Source organism: Podarcis filfolensis, assembly GCF_964270895.1.
Source record: "Podarcis filfolensis genome assembly, chromosome: 7".
In the NCBI taxonomy this organism is placed as follows: domain Eukaryota; kingdom Metazoa; phylum Chordata; class Lepidosauria; order Squamata; family Lacertidae; genus Podarcis; species Podarcis filfolensis.
The window spans coordinates 5,330,403-5,358,295 of NC_139603.1; the positions used below are offsets into that span (position 1 = coordinate 5,330,403).

At 43.1% G+C, this 27,893-nt stretch overlaps 1 protein-coding gene across 2 annotated transcripts in view; it reads right to left on the minus strand.

Moving 5' to 3' along the window:
* Window positions 1–27,893, minus strand: part of DIAPH1 (diaphanous related formin 1) — a 75,788-nt gene that overhangs the window by 41,571 nt on the left and 6,324 nt on the right. For both annotated transcript variants that reach the window (XM_083624590.1, XM_083624591.1), the window contains exons 2-14: window positions 12,678–12,704; window positions 10,277–10,435; window positions 9,705–9,806; window positions 8,455–8,585; window positions 7,865–7,951; window positions 6,933–6,996; window positions 5,280–5,419; window positions 4,678–4,786; window positions 4,240–4,350; window positions 3,643–3,761; window positions 2,433–2,549; window positions 1,509–1,624; window positions 826–890 (exon numbers count right to left, since the gene is read on the minus strand). In XM_083624590.1, the coding sequence (XP_083480716.1) occupies window positions 826–890; window positions 1,509–1,624; window positions 2,433–2,549; window positions 3,643–3,761; window positions 4,240–4,350; window positions 4,678–4,786; window positions 5,280–5,419; window positions 6,933–6,996; window positions 7,865–7,951; window positions 8,455–8,585; window positions 9,705–9,806; window positions 10,277–10,435; window positions 12,678–12,704 (1,347 nt within the window). The remainder of the gene's footprint in view (window positions 1–825; window positions 891–1,508; window positions 1,625–2,432; window positions 2,550–3,642; window positions 3,762–4,239; window positions 4,351–4,677; window positions 4,787–5,279; window positions 5,420–6,932; window positions 6,997–7,864; window positions 7,952–8,454; window positions 8,586–9,704; window positions 9,807–10,276; window positions 10,436–12,677; window positions 12,705–27,893) is intronic.

Sequence of the window (27,893 nt, forward strand, 5' to 3'; positions counted from 1 at the left end):
TTCCGATCAAATAAAACTGAAGCAGGTTTTTGATATGGGGCACAACTGAAGTTGACCACTTCTGATCGAGAGGGATACATGCCAAGAACACTCTTGGGTCTCTGGGATGCCTACATCCTTTTCATAAATTAAGGTATCTTCCTGAGTTATTATGAATCCCTTCATCAGTGACCATGGTCACAATAATTGATCCGTGAGCAATTCCCCATTTTCTCCAAATCTTTTGCCCTGTGCCCCATCTCTGCTAAACTGCTAGCACACAGAAGCAACAGGAACACTGCTCAGTGGCTTTATAGTCTAAACTATGGTCCCAGGGATGGTATGAAGGCACACAAGGCAACCACCTCAGGCCTATGCCTTGTGACTGGCTTCAGAGGCCTTGGGCAGCTAGAGTGGCAGGCATTAGAGACAGAGAGTTTTCAGTGGCCCCAGCTTATGCAACACCCTCCCAAGAGATGGGCAATTGGCCTTGCTGGGGCCAGCTTTGAGAAAGGCTTTGGAAACCCTTCCGTTTCTACCCGCTTTAAATTGAGAGGAGTTTATGAAGGTTGCTGCTGATATCTGATTATCTGATTTAGACTGCTGGTTATTGGATCTTGTGGCTATTTTTTATGCTAAACTGTATTCCATTTTAAAGGGTTAATTAATCTGTAGTTACTGCTCACTGACTGTTTGACATTTTGTTGGTTGCAATTTGGTCTTTACGTTTTTTGCATTACTGGAACTCTGCGTTTATTTGTCATATGTTTGTAAACTGCTTTAAAAGGACAGTCCTGAAAGGCAGTCCAAATACACTTTACGTAAATAAGTAAGTAGAATATTAACCTTCTTCTCCAGTTCAATGGCTTTGGCTTGACTTTTTGCCACCTTGTTTTGATCAATCAAGTTATCTGCAGAGAGAGAAAAGAACAATCCAGTTAAGATCGGCGTAAGGGGGTGGAGGAGAGAGAAACATTCCATTTTATATCACAATCGCACCTGCAGTGCATTAGAGTTTATCTTCTGGGAAAAGCCCTGCCTTGTCTCCTTGAACCTCTTCACTTTTAAAAGCAAGCTGGGTCAATTCAGTGTGTGTGGCACAACCTAGCACAGCTGCTGGAGACACCTATTTGCTCCTGCCTCAGCAGGCTTCATTGAGGAACAAGGTTCATAGCCCTTGTGGGAGAGTACTTCCTCATAACATAGAAACAAACTGCCCCTAACATGGCTACTGTATTGCACTAGTATGGGAATCCTTCGGACTAGGATATTTGGGCACTTGGTACTGAATATTTTTGTTCTGTAAGTAAGAATTCTACACTAAAGTCGCCTAAAATCTACACTAAGCAAAGCTAAAATATTCAACACCTCCCTGTTGAAAATTACGTACCTTTACATTTACTCATTCTCCACAATTTTTTTTACTCGCGATGGGAAAGGGCTAAAAACTATACTGCTGCATTAGTATCTCCTATCATGGAATCTTGAGGACAAAGACAGTTTGCAAAGCATAATATGTCCGGACCCACCTATCAGACCTTCAATATTAAGGTCAAGGTGCTTGCACTTGAAATCTGGATCAGCGCCATTCTTGTGCAGGACTATCTGGGAAATACATTCATCAATCAGCTTAAAATACTGAGGCCTAGCGCAGGAGAAAGGAAAAGGAAAAGAGTGTTAGTGCCAGTGTGCAAGAGTGCAGGCTTGCTTGAGACATCCCAAGACCAGGCCAAGGCAATAATACCTTTATGTCTCAACTACACAATATGGCCTACCTACATGAGAAATGCTCCCCTGTCCTCTTCATAGTAGCACATTGCTGAAGACACGCCTGCTCATTTACCTCCCAACTCCTACCTCTTCCTTTTCCTTCCTTCTAATTCCGTATTTACTGTCCAATCACCCTTTCTCATGCTGTGGGGGTAAAATGTTCTAATTTGAGGAAAATGTCATTTTCTGAGCAGAGGCATTTGATGACCAACTTCTTCCTTGAATTTTGTAGTAGTCTGAATCCCCCCCCCCCCAAAGAAGCCCTGATGAGCATCCCTGTCAAAGGCACACCTAAGCTCCCTTGTGTCCTTGGCAAGGAGGTGTATCAGTGCCTCCAAAGCCAGGGAAACCATGGAGCAGAAACTCAAAAAGTTTGCTTTTCAAAACCTTTGGTACTCTGCAAGTGACTTCTTCTGCAGCCATCGGGGTCTGCTCTGCTCTGCTGCTCCTCCTCCACTGGTCTGTCTGTCTGTCTGTCTGCCGCCCTCTGTCCCTCTCTCTGTGTGCTCATTGCTTTACCTCCTGGCCACTCTGAGTCTGAGCGGAGAGGCACAGTTTTTGTGCCCACCTGGGTCTGCTCCCATGGCAGAGGCCAATCAAACCCTAGGTACATCCCTGATCACTGTCATCCACATACTGCCAGCACCAACTTTTGTGAATCAAGAGCCGTTTCCCCTCTTTACCTGGCCTCATAGTCATTGCGGACTAGCAGGAGATGCTGCAGAATAGAAAGGAGATACTGCTCTGCCTTAGAGTCCTTTACTGTATTGTGCAGAATCTGGAAAACTTCATTGAAATCAGTGGAAATCTATGGTTAAGGATGCAAAAGCTACTTTGAAGACGCACAGATGAACTCACCTGGGAGAGCTAGTCTATCCCCTTAGACTTATCCACCACCCTCTCAACTTACACACCAGCCATAAATGACTTATACCAGGCATAGGCAAACTCAGCCCTCTGGATGTTTTGAGACTACAATTCCCATAATCCCTGACCACTGGTCCTGTTAGCTAGGGATGATGGGAGTTGTAGTACCAAAACCATCTGGAGGGCCGAGTTTGCCTATGCCTGACTTATACAGAACTGTATGCAATACACTTTCACCAGCAGTAAAACCTTGTTTTTACCACCATAGTCTGGCTACAAGCCTTTTGTACAACCCTTAAATAGACAGATCATGGGAGGTACCACAACTTTGGGTCCCAGGAACTAACTGTTTAGGATTCAACACATCTCCAGTCATTCTTCCTCAAGGTGGATTACCTGCCCCTACTCCTGAACACAATCTAAGAGAGATTCCCATTGTGGGTTTGGCTACAAGTGGGCATTTAAAACAGAGATTCCTTTTGGGGTGTTCTGTTTTCGTGAATATATTTGCATATTTCAGGTGCACTCTGGTGGCCAAGCACACAAATAATCACTCTTAAAAGTTTGTTTCTCGTGATGCAGTTCTTCAAATCCAGGCACCAAACCTTTCTCACTAGTCCTTTGTTCTTTTCCTCTACCCTTCCACCAGCTTCGCATCTCTCTCTCCTTCCCCAGAGGCAACTAGCTCCTTAGTGCCAATGCCTCTGCATAAGGGAAGCCTGCGGTTGCTGTTAGCTTTAATGTATTCATGCATAAGAGAAACAGCCTCCCTTCCAACCTATGTTTACCCCCAGCTATCAAAGGCTTCATCTTAGCCTGAACAGAGAGTGGATGCAGATTTGGGGCACAATGCCATATTGATTAGCTGTTCTGACAAAACATGGAAGCAGGCCAGAACAAAATGTTAAAAGTTAAATGCTTGTAATATGTATCGCACTTCACAAAGTATAAGTGGATAGATCCCTGCCCCAAGAAGCTTATAATCTAAAATTAGCACATCTCTCTTCTAGCTACTCAGAAGGATATTCCATTTCAATGCGAATCTCCTCAAAGCGGTTTTTGAGTTCTGCAGAATCTTCTTCAGCATATTCTTCAAATAGCAACAGGTGCACCAGCAGTTCCTCATTGTCTTGAGTATGCAGCTCCTAGAGAGGATACAACATTAAAGTCATCACCATCCTCCTTTCTGGCGTTCCAGTTCTGTACTCTATGAGGATATCCTATTGCTGGCCAACTACTGGTTCTTTCTCTCTTTCAAAAACATGGTCAGTGATTAACTGGAACCATCCAAGAACAGACACAAATGAATTAATACAGTACCATGCTCCACAATGGTCCTCTAAACATCTTCCTCCACGCATACAATGAACATGTAGAGGAAGGCAAGACAACATCTCACTAAACCCTGCAACTGCTGAAGCAAACTCAGTTGGGAGACTGTAAACAAGGTAGTGTTAGAAATTCCTGCAAATCCTGGCCATTTGGGGAAACTGCTGGTCCAGTTCAGATCTTCAGCATATTCAAGACAACCCACAGCTACTCTCACTTCAAACAAAGCACTTAGTGATTAGATGTCCCTAAAAACAGCAACACCTGTCAGTAGAAAAGAAAGATGCGCCTCACCTTGAGGATCTGCTGGAGTCCAGAACGCATGAGCTCACTGCGGATGTGAACTCTGAAGTCAAGTTCATCTCCTGGAATGATTAGGGCATTGATCAACTGTAGGCAGGCAACCTAAGAAAATAATAAAGAGAGGTTCCATGTCAGATCTAGCCAAGCATTCCCAGAAATAGCAGGCTAAGCCCTTGAAGCAAACCTGACAAAGAAGGTTTAAGAAGTTTGCCAGTTAAGATTGTCTGCAAACACACTCACTCTTAACTCATACCAAAGCAGCACAAAAAAGTCCAAGATGCTGGTATAATAAGTAGCAAATTCAAGACATAAGTACCAGTGGCTATATGGACAAAATTAGGACTGAGAAATAATAAAGATGTATCAGCAGAAGCTTGAGGTCTGCAGAAGTATAGAAAAATCTTTTTTGCTGCAGGCCCTACTTGTTACCTTTAATGCCACTGAGGTGTCACTCTTCAGCCCATCCAAGATGGGTTTGAATCGTTCCACTTCATCCATTTCTGCTCGTTGTGTCAGTGCCACCAGAACGTGCTCATGCCTATGTAAGAGTAAGGAAAACAAATCAGTAACAGATTATCTGACAGTGCAATGCTAGCCATGCCTACTTGCTAGTCCCAATGAGTTCAACGAGATGCACTCCCAGGTGATTTAAAGATGGCAGTCTGACTTTCATATGCTCGCAACAGGAAACTATGTAAGAGTTTGATAAATTGTGCATCTACTGTATTAAAATTTCTAAAAACTGTTAAGAACCAATGTTGCCTTGAATCCAGGGGACCAAAAACCCTCCTAAGCAATATGGAGTAAGATGCGGGGCTTCAAAGTGGGGATGACCCCAAACCTTACACAAGCTTTGTTCAGCTTCTGCTTCTTAGGCTTCAGGCCGTTGTGCAGATTACATGCACATTAGAACTTGCCATTTAAACATAGCCTTCCGGTTTTTAAAGTATTTTGAAAAGGATCCCAAGTGCTAGACTGCCCACCTATGAAATACAACTAAACCAAAAGATAAATCGCCTATAGTCACTTACATATCCACAGGCTGAGGCAGAATGCAGAGGGCAGACAGTAGCGTGATAGCATCAATCATCATGGATGGGACTTTGGGGTCAACGGCTCTTGCCAAAAGCAGGATCCCCTCTTCTGTTTCAAGCATCGTCTTAATTCCAAACTAAAAAAAGGGGGACACACACCCATTGAGTGCATGCACATACAGAAAGGTTGCCAATGCCACAGGAGGAGAGTAAGGCAACTGTCTAACCTGGGAAATAGGTGTAAGGGGGGGGCCAAGACCCCCAAAGCTGACATGTGCAAAAGTGATATGGGGAAGATGCCATAAGTGTGCAAATTTAAGAAGGGGAGCATCTCAACTGAGAGTAATCACACCGGAGGTTTCTCCCTCTTAATCTAGAAATTCCTTTACACTTCATCTCTCCTCTCCTCAAAGTTTTGATGTGCTTTAACCTATATACATTTTAGATTAGATTCCTCACACTATTTCCCTCTTATCTTCAATTCTGTTGCTTGTTTAATTTACACTGCCTCTTCATTCTGATCAAGTTTCTCCTTTTTTCTTCTCCCCAAAGCTTCATCTTGCTACCTTCCTTCCAATACAATACAGTTCCTATTTTCAAATAGCTCTACTCCCTTGCTTCTCTTACTTTCTTATTGCTTTCTTCTCCCCTCTTAACCTCCATGCTGCTGCTGCGTGTTGGCTGGAAGGAAGGCGTGGCTGCACTCTGCTCCAGGTGACTGCCATCAGCCTGAGACCCTGCAATATCATCTACCTTTCCATCAGGTATATAGAAGGGGAAGGCTTCCTGAGGCAAAGCACCATGTGCAACAGTACTTGGTGTCGACATGGAGCCTCTCTGTTTCTCTGCCCAGCACCAGATTTCTCGGTGGTGACCCAGGTCTTGGAGCCTGAGCTTCCACAGCAGTATCTGCCTGCCATGAACCAGCTAGGGCAGCAACAGCAGCAGCAGATGTGTTTAATGTTTATGATATTTTATTTCTTTGACAATGATGCAGTTTCAAATGTGTCTTTTATATTTGATCTCCTTTAGTAGTGTTTTATTTTGAAATGTTTAAGTTTTTTGTTTGTGTGTTTGTTAACTTGGTTGTGTTAATCGTGCAGTCTATATTTGAAATCTTTAAGATAATATTTTAGTTTCCTGCTAGTATTGTTGCTTTGAAAGTATACTTTAGATTTGATTTTCTTCTGCAAATGTTCTATTTTGGATCGTTTTATTTGATTTTTTTTAAAAAAGGCATAAAGTGGTATAGTAACAAAAATATTATTATTAATAGTAATGATACCAACTTGATTCTAATTTGAAGAACTCTCTCTCTCTCTTTCATCTCCCTTCCCCTATTCCCAGCTACTGGAAAATTCTTGCACCATATATTTGTTGGGCTTGCTCAAGTCTCAATTAAAACATTTATCTCATGACTTCTCATAGCCACCTCCATTCCTATTCCATTTTCTTCCCTTTTGTGTCTGTTCTCAACTGCAAACTGAAGAATGGTCTGGCTTCTTGAGCAATTGTTATACAGAGCTGAGTTACACTGTGTTCTTAACCACCACCCTCATTTTTCACTGACTTTCTGAAGTTTGCCTACTGATTCTAAAAAAGTAAGAAATGGCAGTTCACAAATATTTATGTTGAAAACAAAGGACATACCTTATTGTTCATGAAAGCTTTTAAGCATCTAATGATCTCATGTTTGATCCGGATGTCATACGGCCTAGCGGGGGATAGAGAAAGCAATCTGATTATTTATGGTCAGCGGTTCCTATACAATTATGTATAATTTTACCACTCCACTCAAAGAAGCTCCTGGTCCTTCTAATAATCCAGATAACAGGCAGCATTCAGAGTTGAAGAAGAAGAGGAGTTTGGATTTGATATCCTGCCTTTTCACTCCCTTTAAGGAGTCTCAAAGCGGCTAACATTCTCCTTTCCCTTCCTCCCCCACAACAAACACTCTGTGAGGTGAGTGGGGCTGAGAGACTTCAAAGAAGTGTGACTGGCCCAAGGTCACCCAGCAGCTGCATGTGGAGGAGCGGAGACGCGAACCCGGTGCCCCAGATTACGAGACTACCGCTCCTAACCACTACACCACACTGGCAAGATGCCCCAACCTTCAATAGAACTTTGGGGAGAGGAGAGGGAGAAGGATGTTTGGAAAAGACTGTTTCCCTCAATCAGAGTTCCACTTTTCCCCATCCGCATATTTGCATCCTTGGCCTAACTCAGCTCCTATATTCTCTTCTCTCAACCATGTATGAAAGCAAAGCAAAACATATCATGAAAGCCTGTTAGCAGGCATATATAGAAGTATCCTTGTCCCATTTATCTTAAAATGCTCCACCCCAAAGCAAAATAATCTCATTTATTTCTTTATTTTATTTCTAGCATTTGTACTCTGCTTTTCAACCATTTAGGCTCCCCAGTGTGGCTGACACACAATCATTGTAGGCTGACTCAGCAATGAAGTACATTCTTGAAGTACAAAGCAAAACACATTTTTAATCTACTCCTATATTTAGAAAAATGGCTGTGAAATATTATATACATGAATTAAAGCAGGTTTGATTTAAACGTTCTCTTACCCAGAAGCTTCATCCTTCTCATCGTGAAGTCCTTTCAGTATGTTCAGCAGACAATTGAGGCCCTCAGCTCCAAAATTTTGCACCCAGCTGGAAAGATTGCACCATGAAAGCGTATTAGCAGAGTTCAAAAGAATCTGAACACTGAATAAGACTCATTGACCACCCTCTGTCTTCTCACTGCACCACTCAACTCCCTAAACAGACGCAGAATGCGTACACCTCTGAGCAGCTGTGGTTTCTGAGCAGCCAACAGGGCTGGTCCCACCATTCGGCAATGCAAGAAAACCACCTCAGGCAGCAGATACTGGGGGAGGGCATTGGTGGTAGCCCCCTGCCTATTCCTCCTAAGCCCCTGAGCTATTTCCCTTAGCTGGAAGACATGTTACATGGCCTGGCCTGGCCTCCTAAACTAGCCTGCTGTCTCAGGGGCAGTGGAGACCATTGCCCTGTAACCAATATTGAAACAATATTCATCAGGCAGTCCAGTTGGCTTCTGTAGATAGAATGGTACTACCCTGTCCTGTGCTTCAGGTTGCAAAATTTCTTGGGTCAGCCACTGCAGTCAAGCTGGGTCCAACCAAGACTTTTACCTGACAGGATTATTGTTGAGTGACACACGCAGAGACTCCAAACAATTAAGCAGCTGTGCATCTCTGAGACCAGATTTCAGTTCCTGGATGTACATCATAGGAGACTTGGAACTCTCCTTTTGACTCATGCCCTGCAAGAGAGAGAATGACAGTGGTCAAGCCAACTGGCTATACTATCAGGATACAGAAGGTGGTGGTCAGAGCAAATGTAGAACTTCAATATCTACTGGTTTTCTCAGCTGAACAGAAATTGCTCATTCAGAGCAACATTTCACAGAATTAATGGTTTGGGATTCGGCTAACCAGCCCCATCAGCGGAACTCCTGAGCAAGCAATTCCACTTACGCAAAATGGCTCCCCCCCACCCCCTGAAATTGGCTTAGGGCAGCGGGGAGAATCCCCAGAGCAGTATTGGTGGGGGTAGGAGGATTTTGCATTTCTAAATTTCCAGGAAGATTCCCTAATTGGAACTTGGAAGGGTGGGCTCTGTTTTGGGGTCAGATTCCAAAGGAGTATTTTTTTAGTATTTCTCGGAGGGGGGGGATTGAATAGCTACCTTTTTTGAACCAATTGTTAATTTGCACACTGGTAAAGTGATAAAGTAGTGCAACAGCACAACTGAAGTCAACAGGGAGACTGAAAGAAGCTGCAGCCTAAGAATGTCTGGTTATAATAATTATCTATGTATTTCTAATAGTATAACCAAATCAGTAATTTTTGGTATAACTGTAAAAACTACTCTGAAAATGTATTATTCCAAAAATGAACCTTCATCTGGTTGCAGATATTAAGATTATACCAGCAAGAATCAGTCTTTCGGTAAAAAAATGATTTAAATCAAGTCTTGCTGACTAGTGATGTAAATCGTGATTTAAATCAAATCCACCCTGCAATCTTATTCTCTAAATCAATGCTAAATATGAAGTAAAACGGCTTTTTCCCACTAAAATTGTATGATATATCATTGCTGAAAAATGCAATAAGATCTGCTTGGCTTAACCCGCAGTCCTGATTTCCCATTTCCTTATACAAATATGCCTGATTTAGCTGCAGCTGCATAATGAAATATAAACTCGTGCCTAGTCCGTTGTGCACTACTTCTTAAAGTCATTTGCACAGAGGACTGCTCTTACGGGCAAAAAGGGCTTACGCCCTCATAGACTCATAGATCTGTGGAGTTGGAAGTCACCCCTCAAAGTGTTCCCTTATTTTGACCACTCCGTCTCAGCTTTCCCAAGACAAGAACTCACAGCTTTGGAAGTATGCAGGTACTGGGAGACCATCTCTCTCTTGATGCCAATGTCCTTCTCCCGTAGAGGTTGCTGCTTTTCCGCATTTAGATTCATATCCACCTATTGAAGAAAGCAAGAGGAAAGTGTCCTTTCATTCGCAGAAGGCTCTCTTCTCATGTCAAAATTTTAAGAGGGAATGATCCTTGGCCTTCCTCCCCAGGTGACACAGTTTCTCTTCTCCCAAATGAATTCTGGCTTCAGGGGGTATCGGAGGGGTGGGGTGGGGATCCCAGAGATCATGCAAACTTCACATAGCGCAGGTGGGGGAGGAAGTTAAGGGACCACCAAGAAGTTCTCAGTCTATCACCTACTGTATGAGCAAAGTAGCCTTTTTGCCTTGCCACTGTCATTAGTACAGCCTGGAAGTTCTGTTCTAGTCCGTTTGGCTTCCCCTGTTTCATAGCTCAGCTTCCCATAGGTCCTGAACCCCTGCTTCCCTTTTGTGAATGCATGACGGTGTGTCTTTGGGCCTTGGAAAGATGAGGACTGATCCCGAACCACCACCCAATACTTAACCTTTAAGAACTTACCAGCATCTGCTCAAAGAGGGCCAGCACATCCTTGTCTGAAATGTCCTGCAGCAACTGACTTGAGCCAGAAGTATCCGGATAGGAAGCAGCAGAATTCCTATGAGCCGTGCTGGGCTTTTCCTTCTCCTTCTTTATCCTCATGCTGGTAAATCTTTCAAGCTGATTAAGAAAATTGGAAATTAGCATAACTGTCTTTCTGTCTTATTTGTAATACATTTTACATCTTGTATTATTTCCTTCAGGTTAATTATGGATGAGACTTCTTGTACATTTCTGATTTTTTAAAATAAAAATGGTCTTCAGTTGTCATACACCATAGGGGTCAAACCAGATTCCTCAGTGGATTTGAAAGCTAAGCTTGTGACACTCATGTAGTAAACATTTGCAAAATAGCTCTCAAAGTAGCAAAAGATGAATATTCCAATTAGGAATGAATTTGTCAGTTTCTCTCTGTTTCTTCCTCTTCCAGTCTTAAATTCAGTTCAACCCCTAGCCCCATCACTTTGCTTTAAAAGAGAAAAAAAAAACCACTTGAGAATTCATATACATTTTCATTCATAATTCTATTATGCACATTTTATACAAATTTGCCGAATGTAACGTTTCTGCAAGCAATTTCCCCTAAAATAGCTCTGCACATTTTTTCACTACTTTAACGCATTTTTGTATGCAATTCTCCCCATTGGAAAACTGCATCACAAACTTTGAAAAATGTTAATTTTAAAGGATAGCTGTTTCAGTTTCCATATTAGTTTAGGATGGGCAAATTAAGACAGGTTCCTTCACTCTTCTACCTTATTTATTATTTTAAATTATATCCTGCCACCTATTTACAAGAAAAATCAAAGCAGCAAACATTGCAAAAATCAAAACCACCCAAAAACCATGATGGCAACACAAGGCACGCTGGGTATCATCAGTGTACTAATAACACTTCAGACCAGATCTCTGGATGGTCTCATCCAGCAGTTTCACATGATATGAAGATATGTGGACCTCCCAATACTGCAAAAACCAGGGGGCAGAGCAGCAATCTTTGGAGGTGCACTCCAGAAATGAACTGAGGCATCTAAATGCAACACCCCCACAAGCCCATATCATTCTAGCAAGCTGAAAAGGGAAACAGATAATTCATTCTTCCCAGGAAAAACTTGAGCTGGGCCATCATGGCAGATGCCTTGCCTGAGAACGGAAAAGTGGAGACATGGTGATAGTCTATTACCACCACGCAACATTTTAGCCTGCATTCTGTCAAATTTGTTGTGAGGCTTCTTCAAATGCTGCTCTAGCCGCCATCCCACCAATTTCATTGCTCTCAGTTCTGTATGGGCTCTGCTGAGCAGGAGAGGGTGCCTTGGAGTAATCATGTGAACTGTTTGGGTCATCTCACCATTCCAGAGATCAACCAGAGTTTGAAAGGTTTGCCAGTCCTGTCAGCAGGAAAACCTCCCAGAGCTACCAGGAAACTATTTGAATCCATCAACCGGATTTAGATATAACTTTCGTATACCATATATACTTGAGTATAAGCTGACTTTTTCAGCACATTTTTTATGCTGAAAAAGCCCTCCTCGGCTTATAATCGAGTGAGGCGGGCGGCAGAGGAATGAGCGGTCCGAAAGGAGCCCTTTCTCGCCACTGGTCCTGCCGCCACCACCCGCCTCTCGCAAGGGCAGGCACAGGAGCCACGGTAGGGAGAGGTGCTGTGCTGCGCTGTGCCTCTCCCAACTGCGACTCCTATGTCTGCTCTTGCGAGCAGCAGACGCAGTGGCGGAGGGACGAGCGGCCCGAAAGGAGCCCTTTCGGGCTTCTCGTTCCTCCGCCACTGCCTTTGCCGCTGTCAGCGATGGAGGAGGAGGAAAGAGCAGCCCGAAAGCAGCCCTTTCAGGCTGCTTGTTCTTCCTCCGCCACTGTCGCCACCACCAGGTTTGTGGTGTGGTGAACTGGCTTATACTCGAGTCAATAAGTTTTCCCAGTTTTTTGTGCTAAAATCAGATGCCTCAGCTTATATTTGGGTCGGCTTATACTCGAGTATATACGGTATGTGCCCTCCTCTCTACCTTTCCCAAATGCAATAAGGAGAAGACTTGACATGCAACAAGGAGAAGACAAGACAATGTGATGAAGAGAAGATAAATGCAGCAGCAAAGAATGATCTGCAGACAAGCATCAGCCTTTGCAAACAGGCCATAGTCACACACAAACATTCCTTGTAAAAAGGCCAGCAAGCAAGAGAAACATAAGCAAAGAAGTAGGCTAGTCAAAGAAGGCACTTCATGCAAGGCAGCATATAGATGGCATTCCAGCAGGCACAGAACAATCAGGAAAGTGGCAACAAAAATGCACAGAAAATGGCAAACATAATACAGAAGTGGGGGGGGGGAGAGAGAATCATCCTTACCTCATCTGCCATCACCCGCTTCAAATTCTGTGATTCAAGAAAAGGAGGAAAAGGGAGATATCCAAATCACTGACACAAGAAAAATCCAAGAGTAGAAACAAAAGGGGCTGTCTAGAGATTTTTGAAATATTAAGGGATATATAAATACCTTTCAATAAAAATAAACAGACATAAAGTAAGTATTAATTGTACAAATTTGCATATCATCTTCCTAACCAACTAGAACACAGTTCAACATTTACAAATGCTACATCCACATATCAAGACATCTTGTTCAGTCAAGGCCCGAGCAACCACTTGCACTCAATTCTAAAAGCACTTTAGACCAGCATACAATCTAAAGGGGAGACTGCAAGGGGTTTGGAATTTAATGGCAAGTTCATGAGAAAGTATACTACCAAAAAGTGTCAATGGTCTCCTATACTGCCTTATTTATTTATTTATAGTACGTCTTAACCGCCATTCATCAAAAGGTACCAGGGGAATATACAAAAGTGTGAATAAAATTAAATTCACACAACGTATAAACACAAAAAGCATACCAAAAGACCACGAAACAAAGTCAAAGAGTAATAAAAAAAAACCCCACCCAGAACAGAACATTATTTCTAAAATTAAACAAAATCAACCAAAGCCTGGGCAAATAGGCAAGCCTTCTTAGGGAGGGCATTCCAAAGTCAGGATACCTCCCAAGAAAAGGCCCCCTCCTAGAATCACGGCACATACAGACGCTTCAAGGCTAGAATTCTATTTTCATAGGAATGGGACTAACTTGGCTGCAGATACAGGTATCAAAGTGTCCTGAACCACACACAGGTTTTTAAATATGAGAACAATCAGTTTTCTGTAGAAAGTGTAGAAGAAATCATTTGGAAAGAATTTGCTCTGCTAACAGCAAGTTCCACTTTAGGATCATAGTTTTACCTGTTTCCTGAAATTTTTATGTCTTTAAAATGCCTTTCTACCTCAGTTAAAGGCCCTCAAGGCAGCTTAAAACAACATCAATAAAAACAGCATTTTTAAGTAACTAAAATAGTTTTGCAACACACACCACCTGGGCATATTTGACTCCACTGTCCATTTGATTGCCCAGTGTTTTAGAAACAGTGAACATACATATAAAATCTGCAGCATAAGGGCCAAAATAGACTTAACACTTACCTTATACAGTACAGAAATTAATAATAATAATTTTAATTCAAAATATGTCTGGGGGTAGTGGAAACTGCCTAAAATATGAAATTTAGCAATTTCCCCATATCACCACTTGGGGCACTAGCTGTCAAACATCCAGTATCTGAATAAATTATGAACCCATGTTTATAAAGTGCTCGTAGTTTGACAGAAATTTTATTTTGAAATCTATTCCTAGTAATTCAAAGGCCTCAGGACAGGTGTATCATGTGATATTGTTGTTTCCTAAAGGCATCATCTATATCTTTGAGTTTACTATAGTCTTCTGATAAGTACCACACACACACACACACACAATCACACACACACACACACACACACACACACACAGAGAGAGAGAGCGCAGTTTGATTAAATGACCTGACCAAATATTTGCATACAATGAATTGTGATTCCTCCCAGACATAGGGCTAACCACAAGGCTGCTCCACTAGACCAATGGCAAGGAAGCTCTGTTCCTTCTAATTAATATAACCAAGCCCGCCAACCTAATGTTTATTAATTAGGTCCATTGTTCCATTATGTGTTGTTAAAATCAATTCCATGTTCATGTTTCTACCTTAACTAGTAACTACTCACTTCTATTCTCTCACCTCACATTGGACAGAACATGCCCAAACCCTGTCTCAGATTTTGGCGGCCTAGATCAAAGTTCTCTCATCAAAAATCAAAGGATTCACTCCTTTTAGAACTATCTTCCAGGAAAACAAAAAACAAAAAAAGTCTTGTGAAACCTTAAAGACTAACCAAATATTTCTGGCATTAAACTTTAAAGGTAAAGGGACCTCTGACCATTAGGTCCAATTGCGAACGACTCTGGGGTTGCGGCACTCATCTCGCTTTACTGGCTGAGGGATACCGCCGGCCTTCTGACTGGCAAGCCCTAGGCTCAGTGGTTTAGATCACAGCGCCACCCCTGTCCCTTCATTAAACTTTAGTTAAGTTTAATACATGTACGGTGCCACAAACGACTTATCACAGTTACACCTCTGGAAATCCATTACAATGGAAATCATCTTCTAGAAGGCAGGTGGCATCTTGGTCAGAAACCTCTGCTTACCTGCTTAAGAAAGCTGGAGGAGGCCATGGGCACAGCCAGGATTTATTTTAGGGGAACAGGCTTTATGTGGGGGCAGGGACAGGGGCAGGGCAGAACCGAGATATCTTTGATGCAATTGGTCAGTTAGTTAAGTATTTTTATTTATTTACTTGATGGGGGGCAGCTCAATGGAGGGGGCCAACAAGATGGAGATTGTCAGTCACCAACCTGACATGTAAGAGATCTCCACATGATTGCAATTTGACCAGTGCCAGTTGCAAAACGTTGAGGGATCCCTGGCGCTTGAGGGGTTTTGAACACTGCAAGAGCTTTGCTTTCAGTCCCTCTTCTCCTTTCCTTAGGTTCCCAAATACTGAGTCACTATTTTGTGCTCTTAGCATGTTTCTTGAAAAGTCTGAGTAGAGAACAAATAAAATACCTCTGTCCAACTTCCTAATTAATTAGAATAATACACTTTCCACCACTTCCTCACTGGCAAAAAGAGGTTTCCGGCAGAATATTTAGGCAGGGCGTTGGTCTCATTTTAAGGAACTGTATCTCAGTGATGAAGAAATGCTGTTTACTTGTCTCTACAGCAACCTGGCCAAAGTCTCCTCCCAAGGCGAGAGAGAGTGCTGTCCTTTCTGCCAAAGGGAACTTGCTGACTAGACCTGTGACACAGAAACTGTGAGCGTCTGTGTGGGTGTGCCCACATTATCACAGGCAAGCTTAAAACCTAAGCTGCAAGCAGGGAGGGGGGATCCTACTGCAGGAAGGAGGGTGAGCAAGCGGAAGGTTCAAGGGCAGGCACCCCAAGCAAAGGAATTTAAAACTTGCTCTAGAATACAGCTGAGTCTCTGAGCTCCTCAGCAACTTTTAAAAGTGAATAGAGCCAAGCTCAGTACTTTTCAGTGAGAGAGCACTTTGCAAAGCTTATACTCTTGAGGCATTTTAAAGGCTAGAACATGTTTGTGGCATCAGCTTCTTTGGACTACATTCCACTTTAGCAGAAGTTTTATTCTGAGGTGTGGGTGGGTGGAGAATATGTACGCATGCATGCATGTACAATACGTGCAATAGGAACCTGATTAATGCTGCACACTCTGATGGCTCTAAAGGAGAACACAGTTATAAATGCCATGGTGTTGTGTATGCATTACATTTGCTGGAAGGGACATTCTGCTAGGAGAAAACAGAGGACATCCCTGGGTGGAAAGCACTGAAGACTGCCTACATGGAGAAATGGCTGAAGAATCTTGGCACCTGCCAAATCAGAGAAGCAACCAGCAAGTTAATCTGCAAACCACCCACCTGGCATTAGTCCAGCAGCTTAAAAGACAGGTGTGGTTTAAAAGGGAAACAGGTCCCACTAATTTCTTCCCATGTATCTGCATTCAAGTAAAGACAGAACAATCCCAAAAATCCTAAATTTGTTTCCAAAGGAAAGGTATATTTTAATCTCACTTGTGGATTAGCACTTGTCTAGCCGTGACCAAACCCATTTGACCTCTTGGTACTTGACCTCACATTTTAATCCTTACAAAATATATCCCCAAGGTTCAAAACCTTTAACATTTTTATATGTATGTATCCAAAGTAAAGTGCTGAACACAGATATTTAAATCTGTGGTAGTGCTCCACCAAAATGAATCTCCAATTTTGCTAGTACAAATACAATGCTGTTCTCTGCTTCACAAGGGATCTTTGTGCTTCAATTAGGGATGAAGACAGAACCCAGTAACAACTAGATATTATATTTTCAAAAATGGGAGAACCACCATTATTTTGCCTTTGTCCCAGTCACCCTGGGTGAATCCTGCAGTCTGTCTTGTACCTAATGAGGCTAATCCAATTATATCTGCATAACTCATCCTGCATTCCACTTTATACTGTTACAAACCACAGGCTTCAGGGGCAACAAGATCATGACCAGCTTTTTCCTTCTCCCCCCCCCCCCCCAATTCTGCTTAAGATCCAGCCTGAGGAAGAGGTCTTGAGAACTAGAAGGCCTGCTCATGGTTTGCAACATTTTCATTGGTCCTACCTAATGAAGGTGCAAGCATAGTGTATTTTATTTTTCAGCAAGCTACTTTGTTTGACAATGTTGATGCTATGCGATTCAACTATCTGAAGTGATAATAGCTCCATTTACATTTTGCCTTAAGTACTTTTAAAAAAACATTTAATACTTATTCCATCCTCATTTAAGTAAAGAGAAAGTAAACAAGCACAAAACCCAAAACAGTTCAAGGAATTATTCTTGAAATGTGTTCACCATCTCCTTTCAGGTTATTTCTTGTGTATCCTTGAGATCAGAGGACTGCTAATTCCTTTTTCAAGACACACTCACAACCCTTTTTTTGATAACAACTCCCATTTGCTACAGGGGAAAAATGCTGTGCTGTTTACAATCTGCTTGGCTTACTTTTGTGACCTTATATGCTGATCCTAAATAGCCATTTTGGAGATCTGGTTTTAAACCAACGTATTTGCAAATCCGGGTGTTTTGCTTCCTATGAGTTTGTGGAAACTGAGGAATTAACCTCTGCCTAGAGCAGTTTACCTTCTCAACCACAACTCTTTCTGAAGGAGGTACTGGCAGGCGAAGGGAGGTGGGGAGAGCTTAAGCTGACCCTGAACCTCTACATCCAAAGGCACTGCTGACTGGAGTGCACCCGACTTAAGAGAAGGAGATCAGCATGAGGCAGCCTTCTGGCAAGTGTATCTGGCAGGAGTGGAGCAACTCAGCCTCCCTTGCCTAAGGACTACATATCCGAGTAAGGCACAGAGTCTCTTGTGGTTTGAAGCACAGGAAACAAGCTACCCACCCTTGAGCTGACAACTAACGGAACAAGCTGCAGTGATGAAGCAAATACTCAGGAAGAGGCAAAGCCTTTTCAAACAGTTGCACAGAAGCAATGGTCCCTGTCATGCATTTACAGAAGATAAAGAAAATGAAGACAATCCAAAGACAATTGATTAAAATTGGTCCTCTCACAAATAAACTAGATCCTCAGCTAGATCTTTGCCAGGAAGTCAAAAGGTGCAAGGCGGAAATTACCTACAGGTTATTTAATGCAGGGATAAGATGCTGCTGGACTCCAACACCAATCAGACCCAGTCAACAGGGCAAATGGTCAGGGAGTAGGGGAGCTGTTGTCCAACATCTCGAGGACACCACATTGGCTACCTCTAAATTAACACATGGAAGGAAAAACAAGCTCCAGTGACCTTGCAGCTGTATCATTATTATTGCAAAGGTAACTCTTAAGCTACCCTGTTGACTTTCAAGTTGAACTGAAGTGCTTCTTAGATGGAACCTGCCAAGTTCTCCACTCGGAGAAGTGCTGCTTCTCTCTGCGCTGGCAGAGAGGGCAAGAACATAAAGCCACAGAGTGTAGTTGTTTTCTTATCAAACTTCTAGCTTTCTTCTTTAAAGAAAGAAGCAAGAGTGGAAGAAACACCCATGGAATGGAGGGGGGACGGACAGAAAATGAATACTATGTAAAATTCTTTTACCAAACCTAAGATTGCAATAAAAACATTAAATATATTATATACTAGATGCAGCCACTCTTGCTCCCCTTGGGAGCTCCTCATAGTCTTTACCGATCCTGCTTCTCCTTTGCCTCTCCCTCATGTTGGCGGTACAAGGGAGGAGGGCAGGGAGGATCATAAAAGGCTTAGAGCTTCTCATGCCCTCATCAGTACACCATTACGATGATCTGGCAGAGGAAATGCATGGGAAAGAGGAAAGCAGTCAGAAGTTGTAGCAAGCCAGCCTGGGAACTGGTGGCTGCATGAAAAAATTACAAGGCCAACTGGCCACCACTTGTGACTAGCTTCCTTGTTCCCAAGCTCCCCCTCCTGCCAGGTAGTGGCAGCAGAAGCAGCAGATCCCCAAGGTGAGTGGAGAGGAGGAAGATGACCAGTAGCAATGCATGGCAGCCTCGGGATCTTAATCGCTGGGGTTCCAGACCTGGAAGGCTGAAGATCCAGTGAAACTGGGAGCTGTTGCAGCCTGTCCACAGCTCACCTAGGCTGCCTATCATGCTATAGTATGCAGCAGCACCTGTGTATGGTCCAGCAAATGCAGCATGATGACATTCTTATATTTTTATTATATAAGTGGAGCTCAGGGCAATGTACTACATAGTCAAGATAAAACATCTACACATCAGAATAGCATTCTGCTCCCACTTCTCAGGACCCCTGCCGGGTGCAAAGCACATCACATAAATATAAGGATGAAATCTTTAATTCAAAGTAAACTTTCGCAAGTCTCTCCCATGTGGCTTGAGAAAGTTATATTTGGAAAGCTGTCCTTTAACACCTAGGAGTAGTCTCTCTCTCACAGGAGACCCAATGAGGAGCATTCACTCTGCAGAAAGGAAGAGAAAGCTGAAGGCCATGAATCTCCACATGCCAGACTTTTTACTGCAAACTAGTATTGCTGGACACACACTCACGGTCCCTTTTCCTTTGCAAAATCCACAAACAAAACATTCAGAAACTGTACAGAGAGTTCCACTTTAAAACTCCCTGGGGGAGGAGAAGGTATTTGAACAGTGACTCCTGAATGCCGCCAAGGCAAAGGCAATGGGTGTGCACCTATACAGCAATTCAATCTCTCTCTCTCTTACACACACACACACAGTCTGTATTATGTACATCTAGGTCCAGGGTCCTGAGACAGGGAAGGTGCATGATAAAAATTAGCATATGGCATAATGAACCTGAAATAGATACACTATTAAGAATGCTTGGTCTGCTACAAGACAAAACAGATTCTTATTGGTTGATTTTAACACCTCAAAAGCGCTGTTGGGCAAGTTTTAAGGAAATATCTAGATAAAAACCTAGGATTTATCAAGAGAAACAGGAAAGAGATTTTGTAAGGTTTGTATCAAATAGCATATGGAGTTGGTTTTGGCAAACTGTACCTAATTTGACACCATAAAATAAACATTAAGGAAAGGTTTGCATATTATTATGTTTAAATGATATTTGGTTAAACAGAATTTACACAACAATGAAAAACATCTGTTAGATATTATGGAATATTGGAGTGAAGCTGTTTCATATTTACTGGGAATCTCCTAAGAAAGTGTTATATCAGAAATCAGTTTTGATCTTCAGAAAACAAATGGATTTACATATCCAGGATGAATCTATAATCTTAATACATCATTCAAAACCTCAGTCATTTCACATGTTAATTATGTGGGTGCATGCATGTTTTCAAGCATTTATTTCACTTGGTTTGGAAGAATCTGGGGCAAGCAACAAGCAAGAGGAGTCAATGGCTGTGCTGTACAAAGGCTATGTTGTACAGATATTGCTTGGAAGGCTAGGTGTTTGGTCCTAAGAGTGCTGCTTGTTTAGTAATCCAGACAAAAGAAGTAGCAAGTGCTATCCTATTACTACACTTGAATATTGGTTTTATGAGTTTTTCAGCAGATACCTGAAATACTTCTTTTAAATCAAAAGGAAAGCTTTTATAATAGCCAAGAAAACTTTCTCAATAGCCAAAAATATTTGAACTAAAATATTTTGATGAGGGGGAAAACTCATACTTGATGTAATGAAAATATTTTTAGGGGTGTGACAACACAACCACATATACTTCCTTATAGTGTTTAAAAAAATTTAAAAAGTGAAGGTGCTGAAAACTTAATATGCAATTTTTTGCACACTAAAGGACTATGTTCTCACATAATATATGCACGCAAGCATACTAGGGAAAGTCACTCAAAAAAAGTTTAGGCAGGTTTCCCTAGAAAATGTCATTCCATGTGTGCAGTGCTTTAGTCATTTCAATTAGTAATATACTAAATGCATAATATATACAAGTTGAAACAAGCAAAGTCATCATCATCATAATATCTATGTGAACAATGGGTTGCATCCAGTTAAATCACTGTGTGCATGGGGTGGCTTCTGCAGGCACAATGAAACGTGGTTTGCTGTGCAGCCCCCACTTCCCTAAATCTGATCTGGGTGTTCCTCTGGGGGAGGAAGGAATGTTCCATTGCACCACAGAAGTCGTTCCATGTGCACAGTGGTTTGGTTTAAAACAACCCAGTTTATTATTTTTATTTTTAAACTGAAACTCCATGAAAAAATACAGTAGTACCTCTGGTTACGTAAACTTCAGGATGCAAAAGCGGCAAACCCGGAAGTATCTGACCGGGTTTCGCCGTGCGCACATGCGCAGAAGCGGTCCTCAGGTTGCGGAAACCTCAGGATCCGACTGGACCTCCGGAGTGGATCCCGTCTGCAACCGGAGGTATCACTATACAGTAATAGGATGCTGATTTCTTGTGGGTAATGTGTAGATCATTGTAGGAGCTGGTGCACCATTGTGGATAAAAATCAAATCTTGCCTTTGCCATGAACTCACTAAGTATTTATTTATTTTATTTATTTATTTATTTACGGCTATTAGCCCATAAAACATGTACAAACATAAAAACACAGGGACATAAAAACAGATATATCCGACAACAGGAGGTGAACACCACGATGCAAGGGTGGGTCATTGAGCAGAGCCAAGTGACAGCTTGGGGCCAGGAGAGCTCCAAGGGACAGATCACAGAAAAGGAAAACTGAAGACGAACTCCGACATGCACTCTCATCATAACAGTTCGATTAGTTTTGATGTTGTTGTTGGTTTTTGGTGGTTTTTGAGTGTGAGATAACCGCATTCAGAAATCTCGCCACCTGCAGAGTTACAGAAGGATCTGTATCCTGCAAAAGCAGTGCGGCGTGTGACTCAACAGGCCTGCCAACCAAGCGCAGTAAAGCAGGACCCAGGAATTTAGCCCTGGCTACGCTATGTAGGGGACAGTTGAACATTATATGTGAAAGAGATTCAACAGTTTCCCCGTCACACACACATAGCGGAGACACCAAACCCTTAGAAAATCTGTGGTTCAGCAGGTTCGATGGAAAGACATTGAACCTTGCACGAATAAATGCACGTCGGTGTGGTACTGATGAAAGAGATGACATATATGATGGAAGGCCAAGTGGTGGGGTTATTCCGTGATACCTGGGGGAGCAGACACCCCCACCCCTGGCGAGGTTGTGTTGATTTTCAATGTCCGAAACTCACTAAGTAGCTTTTGGCAAATTATTCTCTCCCAGGCTCTCCATATGGCATATGGGAGATAATATGAACTTAGGGCACGTCGTTATTGTAAAAATTGCAGCTAGATGATAATCCATGAGAAGCACTTTGAAAACTTAGAAGGGCTGAATGAATGTGTAAATGTTATTAAGAAACTGCTCCCATTTAGTTGTTGTTGTTACACTCTGGATTAACCATGTAACATTTCTGACAACATCTCAGTCATCTGTGAGCGGGGGCTGCAATATTTGTAATATATACTTATTAAACTGAACATTACTAAATTAAAAACATAAAAATATATATGTGGCTGGTTTATTTAAGAAATGTTTAAGTGTGGAATACTCTCCTCAAGGAGGCTTGCCTGGCACCTTTAGGCACCAGACAAAAACACTCTTCTTCTCCGAGGCCTTTGGCTAATTAAACAATCCGTGGCCTTTTAAATTGGCGGGGGGGCAGTGCATACCAGAAGGGACCTAGTTAAATGTTTCCAATAAAACTGGCAGAAGCATTATAAATAGAGAAGTCTCCCAAGCCATCAATGAAACATTTCCCAATGAAATTACAGTGGTACCTCTGGTTGCGAACAGGATCCGTTCCGCAGCCCCATTCGCAATGTGAAAGGAACGCAACCCGCGTCTGCGCACCCGTGGGTCGCGATTCTCCACTTCTGCACATGCACGTGACGTCATTTTGCGCGGCTGTGCATGCAAGAGTGGCAAAACCCGGAAGTAACCCTTTCTGGTACTTCCGGGTCGCCACGAGACACAACCTGAAAAAACGCATCATGAAGCAAGCGTAACGAGAGGTATGACTGTATTGATATCTCATTCTTCCAGTTTTTCTATTAAGTCTAAAACATTTAAATAATGATCAGAGATGCTTTTGGAGCAATTTTGCTACTTGGCTATAATTTAAACTGACAGAGATGGCAAACTTTATAGTCTACTACAGATGTCAGATGTGTGAGGTTCAAATCAGAAGCCCCTTTGATGCCAAGCAGACTATTCCTTGTGCCACCACCAGACCATACCTCTCCTGATACTTGGAATCAAATGAATCAAGAAAGCCTCTCTCATATCATGGTCTTATATGTAACATTTCCAGAAGTGTCAAAGCTGTTGGAACAACCACCTTTAAAAAGGTGTTTTGGGGAAACTTGAAATATACGCAATGCTTATTTGTTTATCAGATCTTCAAAATGCATTGGCTGCCAAAGGGCCCTCCAGAACAATGTAGGATGGTGTTCAGGGATCTGCTAGGAAAGGAGTGGAATCCATCACATTTGGGATAATGTTGTCTGATTTCCAGTGACTGCCCTCCCACACCCAAGAAGCTTCCCCTGCTCAATCCCAATTGTTCAGGAGGGGCTCCCAGTGCCCTGGAAAGACTTTTCAGGGGAAAGAAAGTTTTCCTCTCATGAACTTCCTTCCATCCACTTTACTGGAAATCAAGTCACTTAGTAACGGCTTAAATTTGCCTTCTGATTGCGGGCTTGTCTTGAAGTCATTAACCATACTTCTTGCTATGCCCATAACAGGATGCTTTGGTTAAGAGCAACTTCCTTGTTTGATTTTGCTGTTCGTGTGAAAGGGAGCGTAAAACCTGACCTGGCTTAAGTGAGGATTGGATTATATGAACGTGACCATTCTGCTTATTTTGATTAATTTGTACCACTTGATGTTTTTAAAAAAATTAAAATGACTTAAATTATATCCAAACAATTACTACAAAATATCCAGGGTTAAGGACTGGAGCACAAAGCTGTTACCTGACCATATCTTAGTTTTTGCCTATTAGGAAAAGGAGAGGAAACGGGGAAAACACATCAGAATTATGGGTTGTATTCAATTTGGTTCTACTCACAGTAGACCCACTGAAATGAATAAACCTAAGTAGCCCATGTCTATTAATGTAAATGGGTCTACTCTGAGCAGGACTAGCATTCAATACCACCCCAAAAATAGAAGTCACAGGTGCTGCAGTGCAAAATCAAGCTGTTAATATTAACAGGCCTTACAAACTATCTTCTCTATATAGGTAAAAGGTAATAGGTAAAGGACCTAATGATGGTTAAATTCAGTCAAAGGCCACTATGGGTTTGCAGCGCTCATCTCGCTTTCAGGCCAAGGGAGCTGGTGTTTGTTCACAGAAAGCTTTCTGGATCATGTGGCCAGCATGACTAAACCACTTCTAGTGCAACAGAACTCTGTGACGAGTGCCAAAGTGCATGGAAACACCATTTACCTCCCCACTGCAGCGGTACCTCTTTATCTACTTGCACTGGTGTGCTTTCAAACTGCTAGGCTGGCAGGGGCTGGGACAGAGCAACGGGAGCTCACCCCGTTGCATGGATTCAAACCACCGACCTTCCGATCGGCAAGCCCAAGAGGCTCAGTGATTTAGACCACAGCGCCACCCTGACCCAATAACAGAAAAATGTGACAAAAGATGCAATGTCTATTTAGAAAATGGCAGCAGAAGGATTCCAGACACAAGCACATACCACAAGCAACAATCCTACTTTCCAGCTTCTTCAAGCCGTCCGTAAGAAAGTAAAAAGCCAACGTGCTTGAAGCCTACCACATCACAGCATTAAGGGCATATAATAATCTGAAGACTGAATTAAACAATACTGAACTATCCAGTAGTTATCATACATGCTAACTTGGTTCAGTTAGAACCCCAAATATTTCATACTATGGAAACAAGCCTTTTGCTCATAAATTCCCCTGCCCCTGCCTTCTCACATGGTCCTCTTCAATTACAGTGGTACCTCGGGTTACAGACGCTTCAGGTTACAGATGCTTCAGGTTACAGACTCCGCTAACCCAGAAATAACCTCAGGTTAAGGACTTTGCTTCAGGATGAGAAAAGAAATCATGCTCCGGCGGCATGGCAGCAGCAGGAGGCCCCATTAGCTAAAGTGGTGCTTCAGGTTAAGAACAGTTTCAGGTTAAGAACGGACCTCCAGAACGAATTAAGTTCTTAACCTGAGGTACCACTGTACTGTAGTTGCTCCCCTTTCAGTACAAACTGCAAGCTATTTTGTCAAAACTGGCAATTAATTGCATGTGCTCTCCAGATCAGGACTGCAAACCACAATTTGAAGATGGTTCACAATCCTGGTCTGGAGGGCAAGCATAAACCACTGTACCCACCTCAAATCCATGTGTTTTAATCAGAATATAAAACAAATTCAGCATGGCTGTGATTGGGCAGCTACTTCTCCCTCTCCCACACCCAAATACAGGTGTTGTATGTGAGGGGGAAAGGTTCCACGCCTCCAAACCTTTCTAGGCCTCAAACACTCCCTCAGTCAGGCCAACTCATTGCTGAAAGGAACCATTAGGCTGCTTTTCTACATTTCCACTTCACTGCTCCCTGCCAATTGCAGCCACTGCAGTTGCTGCCAAGTTTGTTCTCCAGCCTGCCCACCAGTCCTGCTTGATCCAGCTGGACTCCGCAACTGTAGGAGCTACTGCCCAGGCTCTGAGCTCCTAGCTGGATGACAGCTTTCCCCACTCTCCATCTCCTCTGCCTTCAAACAAAGGAGACCTAAACCTGCCAGTACACTCACAATGGAGCAGCACCTCACCACAGAAAATAAGCAAGAGATAATCATCCAGCGCAGGGGCTCTCAGACTTTTCCCTGAGCCACACTTGGAGAATCAAAATTTGCTTGCATCACACTGAATTTTATACATATATATATATATATATATAGGAATGAACAAATTCCTATGCCCCACAAATAACCCAGAGATGCATTTTAAATAAAAGGGCACATTCTACTCATGTAAAAACATGCTGATTCCAGGACCGTCCGCGGGCCGGATTAAGGCGGCGATTGGGCCAGATCTGGCCCCTGGGCCTTACTTTGCCTGCCTATGATCTATTGTGTCAAGGGAAAGGCTCATCCCTCATCAATGCTTCTCTTGTTAGTGATCCCTGGACAGCTCTCATCTCCAGATCCACCACAGTTCGTCACATCTGAAGAGACAGCTGCTGCAGGGCTAAGGAAGAGACATGTTTCCAAACACTGCAACTCAATAATTAGGAGCAGGCAATTACTGGATCAAATGTGTGGAGGAAGGAACCTCATTTGCAATCGTACCCAGGATCAACCAGCAAAAAGCCAAGTTTGCTGCTCACATGCCTGTCTCACTCATAAGGTTTTGGCACATGGATAAAAAGCAGCTGTACCCTCCCTATCCCAGCCTTATCATCCCAAGCAGGACGCGAGTGGCGCTGTGGTCTAAACCACTGAGCCTCTTGGGCTTGCTGATTGGAAGGTCAGCAGTTTGAATCCATGCAATGGGGTGAGCTCCCGTTGCTCTGTCCCAGCTCCTGCCAATCTAGAAGTTCGAAATCACACCAGTGCAAGTAGATAAATAGGTACTGGTGCAGCGGGAAGGTAAGAGGCATTTCTGTGCGCTCTGGCTTCCGTCACTGTGTCCCGTTGCGCCAAAAGCTGTTTAGTCATGCTGGCCACATGAGCCAAAAAGCTATCTGCAGACAAACGCTGGCTCCTTCAGCCTGAAAGTGGGATGAGCGCCACACCCCATAGTTGCCTTTCACTGGACTTAACCATCCAGGGGGCTTTTACCTTTATCTTACCTTTACCATCCCAAGCACTCCATCACTCCACAAATTATTCTCCCTAGTTCAGCTCAGATATCAGAAGTGTAAAGCACCACCACCCAACTTTATATGTGATTGAGACAGATGTGTGAATAAACAAATTTAGCTGCTTTGTCTCATCTAGTTGGGCACTCTAAAAACCCTATTAAAATAAAAGCAGAATATCCTTCCATTGTGGCTATATTAACTAACTCTGTAAAAGGAAGAATTAAGAAATCCCAGTTGCTCATTAGCCCCAGAATGTTCGATCACAGCAACTGCTGCCCCAATCATGTGCAGTTTTACTTACCTGACGTGCAAGCACAGTTTTAATGCAGAGATAATACTCTCCAAGAACTGCTTAGTGAGTTTCTCAAATACTCTAAGGCAATGTAAACTGGGTTAGGGCTGGTCACTTGGAGATAGACATCTTTGTGAGACAATTATGAGGACTACATATACCTCCTAGCAGGCCTGTGCAGAGCTTGTCTGAGGCCCGGGACAGGAGTCTTGCTCTTGGCATGACAGGATAAGTGCAGCATGGCTTTGGCGGGGGGTCCTGAGCAGCTTAGCCCTCCAAGGCCTGGGGCAAATGTACCTGGCAGTCCACGACCACCCCTTCTAGCCTCAGAAGCAAACACTCCTTTCAGAACCATCAGGTATAAACAGGCTTTCCCTCCTTTCATTCTTAGGAGTGGCTCCAACAGAATTAAAGCACTTAGCAAAGAGCAATAATATAAAACCTATCAACAGGGCCCCAGTGCATTCTAAACAAAGTTTAATTTAAGCCTTTCCCCTTAACAGCATGGCAACATCTCAGAAAGATAAGATAATACAGTGCAACCTTGGTTCTCAAACCTCTCCGTTCCCGAATGTTTCGGCTCCCAGACATCGACAATCCGGAAGTACCGTATTTTTCGCCCCATAGGACGCACTTTTTCCCCTCCAAAAATGAAGGGGAAATGTGTGTGCGTCCTATGGGGCGAATGCAGACTTTCGCTGAAGCCTGGAGAGTGAGAGGGGTCGGTGCGCACCGATGCCTCTAGCTCTCCAGGCTTCAGGAAGTTATCCGCAAGCCTTGCGCGCCCGGTGGGAGGTCCCGCCGGGCGCGCAAGGCTTGGGGCGGCAGCCTGCCGCCCGAAGCATGGGGAGCCCTCCGGAGGGCGCCCCGTACTTCGGGCAGGTGTGCGCAAGGCTTGGGGCTGCAGCCGCGGCTGGGGGGGGGAAT